General features: G+C 64.5%; 2 protein-coding genes across 2 annotated transcripts in view; one reads left to right on the plus strand and one right to left on the minus strand.

The window, feature by feature from the left end:
• The window catches only part of RBM5 (RNA binding motif protein 5), a 17,917-nt gene extending 17,818 nt beyond the window's left edge, over window positions 1-99 (minus strand). Inside the window, exon 1 of the mRNA XM_009321835.1 lies at window positions 25-99. Within this exon, the coding sequence (XP_009320110.1) occupies window positions 25-99 (75 nt within the window). The remainder of the gene's footprint in view (window positions 1-24) is intronic.
• PARP3 (poly (ADP-ribose) polymerase family, member 3) lies at window positions 98-3,918 on the plus strand. The gene is made up of 10 exons (XM_009321796.1): window positions 98-280; window positions 496-621; window positions 1,085-1,276; window positions 1,648-1,783; window positions 2,037-2,263; window positions 2,420-2,572; window positions 2,723-2,800; window positions 3,040-3,217; window positions 3,411-3,557; window positions 3,676-3,918. The coding sequence occupies exons 1-10, from the start codon at window positions 98-100 to the stop codon at window positions 3,843-3,845; spliced, it is 1,590 nt and encodes a 529-aa protein (XP_009320071.1). The 3' UTR covers window positions 3,846-3,918.
• Window positions 3,919-4,625: the final 707 nt, after the last annotated feature.

Genomic DNA, 4,625 nt, shown 5'->3' on the forward strand with positions numbered 1-4,625 from the left:
GAAGGGCAGCTCGGCATCTCTCACCTCCTGCTCTGCTCTCCCCGAGGATTTTGCTGGGAGATTAAGGCTGTGCTGGCCCCACAGGGGTGGCTCAGCCATGGCCTCCAAGCGCCACGCATCCCCCCTGAAGCAGCCGGATGGCAGGGGCAAGAAAGCGAAGGAGGGAGAGGAGGATGACGCCTGGAGCTCCACCTTGGCAGCCCTGAAAACTGCCCCCAAGGAGAAGCCCCCTGCCACCATCGATGGGCTGTGCCCCCTGAGCACGACACCGGGCGCTCGGGTGAGAGCAGGGCTGGGGTACTCAGAGCGACTGGGATGGGAGGACATGGGCAGGAGGGATGGGGGGAGTCCCAGGGCAGCCCCCGCCCTGCTGACACAGGGGCAGCCCCAATTTTCCTTGCAGACCCTCCTGTGTCCCTGCTGGGACAGCTCTGCACTCCCTCCCATCCCCAAACGCTGCCCAGGTGCCAGGCTGGGCCACGCTGCTCACTGTAGGTCTACGAGGACTATGACTGCACCCTGAACCAGACCAACATCGGCACCAACAACAACAAGTTCTACATCATCCAGCTCGTCGAGCATGATGGTGCTTACAGCGTCTGGAGCCACTGGGGCCGCGTGGTGAGTCCACCCCGGCATCGCTTGGGGTGGACATCCCCTCCCTCACGGCTGTCCCCACCCTGCCTTGGGACCCCCAAGGGTTGGGGATGAACCTGGTGGTCCCCATCCCTTGTTCCCAGTCCCAAAGCGAGCAACCAAGTGGCCCTGCTATAGCGCCTTGTTGGGGGGGCTTCAAGGACTTGCCCACACACAATGGGGTCAGCCTGGTCGGGGAACATGGCACCTCGTCACTGCGGTGACAGTGAACGTGACACGCCGGCAAGGAGTCCCAGGGTGTCTCCTCAAGCTGGAGGGACCCCCAGACCTGCTGCTAGTGGCCTGGCACGTTCCCGCTCGGTGCCTCGCAGCCCCCCCATCGCAGCCTCCCTATTGCACCCCCCCTGCTCCCAGGCTGCTCCCACCGGCATGGGGCTGGTAGAGCAGGGATGCAGGGGGCGTCTTGACCACTGCCATCTGTTGCCAGGGGGAGGTGGGCCAATTCAAGCTCATGCCCTCCGCCTCCCTGGAGGCTGCCAAGAAGGACTTTGAGAAGAAATTTTGGGAGAAGACCAAGAACAGGTGGGCGGCGAGGGAGACCTTCGTTGCCCAGCCGGGGAAGTACACGCTCATTGAGGTGCAGCCGGGGGCCGGGCAGGAGGTGGAGGTTGCCCTCAGGGTGAGTGTGCTGGGCAGCCGGGGTGTCACTGCAGTGGAGTGGTCCTCACATCCCACCCTGGCCCACTGGGCAGCAGGACATCCAAGTGAGTCAGCAGGATGGGGTGGGTTTTGGGAGGGGTCTGGGTGCGAGCTGATACAGCCTGTGGGCAGCAGTTTGGGGCTAACAGGTTGAGATGGAGGGGGAGGGCATCCCAAGTGAGAACCACGGGCATCTGGGTAGCATCGGTCATGGAAAGCGGAGGCAGCGCCTGCCCGTCGCTCTGCTGCCTGGGGGCGAGGCTCTCACCACCGAGACAGGCAGCCCTGGTGCTGTGCCCCCGCAGCCTCCTGTGGGCTCACAGGTAGTGCGGTGATGTTGGGGGTCTGCAGGTGGATGGTGTGGACGGGGACAAGGTCCGCAAGCAGCGGGTGCTGCCCTGCACCTTGGACAAAGCCACGCAGGACCTGATGTCCCTCATCTTCAGCAGCGACATGTTCCGGGATGCCATGCAGACCATGAATATCGGTAGGAGGTGATGGGTGGCATGGGGTGAGTCTGGGGGCTGCGGCCGGGGGATGCAGGTGGGGAGGTGAACAGGGCAGAGGTGCCAGTGGAGCTTAGAGCATCCCCACTGACAGCCTGACACCTGGTGGGACTGTGGACCCCTCATGCAGGGTGCCCGCGTGTGCCTGTGGTGATGCTGGAGGTTATTGGAAGTAGCTGTGGGGCAAGTGGGGCAGATGGGTTCACCCGCGCCCTCCCCTGTCCCCCTGGCCAGATGTGAAGAAGATGCCACTGGGGAAGCTGAGCAAGCAGCAGATTGCGAGGGGCTTTGAGGTGCTGGAGGAGCTGGAGGCAGCGCTGCAGGAGCAGCCTCCCCAGGCCGCCCGCCTGGAGGACCTCTCCTCCCGCTTCTACACCATCATCCCACATAACTTTGGGCGGGCACGGCCACCCCCCATCAACTCCCCTGACCTGCTGCGTGCCAAGAAAGACATGCTGTTGGTGAGATGCCAGGGCACCCGGTGGGTGGCATCCTTCCCCAGGGAGGGCTCCTGCCTGTGGGGCAAGGAGGTGCTGGCAGGAGGCTGGGCTTGCCCTGGTCACCCAGCACGGTGCCCAGCACCGGTGGTGAGGATGTCCCCGGTCTGTGCCTGCCAGGTGCTGGCCGACATCGAGGTGGCACAGAGCCTGCAGGCGCAGAAGGTGAAAGAGGAGGAGGAGGAGGAGGAAGTCACCCATCCGCTGGATCAGGATTACGCCCTGCTCTGCTGCCAGCTCTCCCTGCTGGACCCGGCTTCCCGGGAATACCAGGTGCTGCTTGTGCCACGGTGCCCCATGACGGGGAGCAACCATGCCAGGCCTACGGGCACCCCAAAGGTCCCCACTGTCCCAGGGGGACCGTGGGCATTGTTGGGATGGCTGCCTGCGGTGACACCGCTTTCCTGCCTCCCTCCCTGGCAGCTGATCCAAAACTACGTGACACAGACTGGGCACAAACTCCACATCCTCAACATCTGGCAGGTGGCCCGAGATGGCGAGGTGAGAAGAAGGAGATGATTATCCCCATCCCGCAGTGGGGAAGCCCCGGTTGCACCCTAGGACTGCATTAGGGCTCTGGGCTTGTCCACCCAGGGGGGGCTTCAGCCCAGCTGGCCAGGGACAAACAGGCACCCGCTCCCCTGCCCCTCCAGCCTGGCACTGGGGTTGGGTGGCAGTCCCCCTGCCCTGGGCTTCCACATCTCCCTCCGTGGACAGCCTTTAGCTCTGCATCTCTCCAGGACGAGCGCTTCAAAGCCCACGACCTCCTGGAGCACCGGCGCCTGCTTTGGCACGGCACCAACGTGGCGGTGATTGCGGCCATCCTGAAGAGCGGGCTGCGCATCATGCCCCACTCAGGCGGGCACGTGGGCAAGGGCATCTACTTCGCCTCCGAGAACAGCAAGTCAGCCGGCTATGGTGAGGGTCCTGGGCCCACAGAGTCTGTGGGAGCCCAGCTGCCTTTGCATACCCCCTGCCAGGCACCTGCTGGGAATGCCAAGACCCTTCCCTGCCATGGCAGCCAGTCCCTGCGTGCCGGGGTGGCCTGGGCACAACCAGATGTGAACACCAGGGTTGGTGCCATCATCCCTATCCCCTTCTCCCACGGCAGTGGGCTGCACGTCCAAGAAGGTTGGCATCATGTTCCTGACGGAGGTGGCCCTGGGCAAGCCCTACCGCATCACCTGCGATGACCCCATGCTGCGTCAGCCACCTGCCGGCTACGACAGCGTCCTGGCCTGTGGCCAGACGGAGCCGGGTGAGCCTGGGGCAGGAGGGGATATAGGGTCTGTGGGCCTGGGGTGGGCACGGGGCAGTGGGGGAGAGAGGCCAGATCTCGGGCTTGACATGATGGTGTGGGGTGTCTTCTCGCCCAGACCCTGCGCAGGATGAGGAGGTGCTGCTGGATGGCAAGAAGGTGCTGGTGTGCCAGGGCAAGCCCATCCCCATGCCCGCCTACAAGGACTCCTCCTTCAGCCAGAGCGAGTACCTCATCTACCAGGAAAGCCAGTGCCGGATCCGCTACCTTGTCCAGCTCCACTTCTGAGGGTGCCCGGGCACCCCGCAGCCCCATCCCAGCACCAGCTGGTGATGCCCACCAGCCCGGAGCATAGTGGTCTGGACTCTCTGGCCACCCCACCTGGGGCTTGGCAAGGGACAGGCCAGTGTGGGGACAGGCCAGTGTGGGGACAGAGCCTGCTTTGACCGTGAATAAAAACACCATGCCTTGTACCGAGCGGTGCCGGTGCTTTCCTGCTTGGCGAGGCGGGTGTGGAGCAGGGAAGGGTGGTGGTGTGTCCCTGCAGGGACGGTGGCGGGTGGCTCTGGAGGGGCTGCAGCCTGTTGCGGCCATCCGGTGCCGGCAGCCTTCAGGTGAAAGCTGGTGGCTTTGCAAGCCAGGTGCCCTTGTCACCTTGGCAAGGCATGTGGCTCGTGCCTGTCACCGTGGCGTCAGAGCTACAGAGGATGAGCAAGACGTGCCGCCCTGCCTGAGCGTGAAGGAGCTCATCCATCCGTCTGGAGGGCGAGCACCTGCCCTCTCTCTGGTGCCATGCTTGGTGCTGTGCCTGCTGCCCTGCCCCAGCCTGGTGCCCATGCCAAGCTCCTCTCCGCGCTCACATGTGCCCCTCAAGCGCGTGTTTGGGTCCCTGGGGTGCTGGGGAAGGGCAACTCCCGACTGCGTTACCCTGATGCCCCGTGGATGCTCCAGAGCATCTGTGCGCTGGTGGGGAGGAGACGCCGCAGACCTGCCTGTTGGTCTGGCCCCCGAGCCCCGGGGACCTCGGCGCTGAGCTGTCCTTGCAGAAGGACCAAGGCCTGGTGCAGT

Source organism: Pygoscelis adeliae, unplaced genomic scaffold, assembly GCF_000699105.1.
Source record: "Pygoscelis adeliae isolate BGI_AS28 unplaced genomic scaffold, ASM69910v1 Scaffold94, whole genome shotgun sequence".
NCBI lineage: Eukaryota > Metazoa > Chordata > Aves > Sphenisciformes > Spheniscidae > Pygoscelis > Pygoscelis adeliae.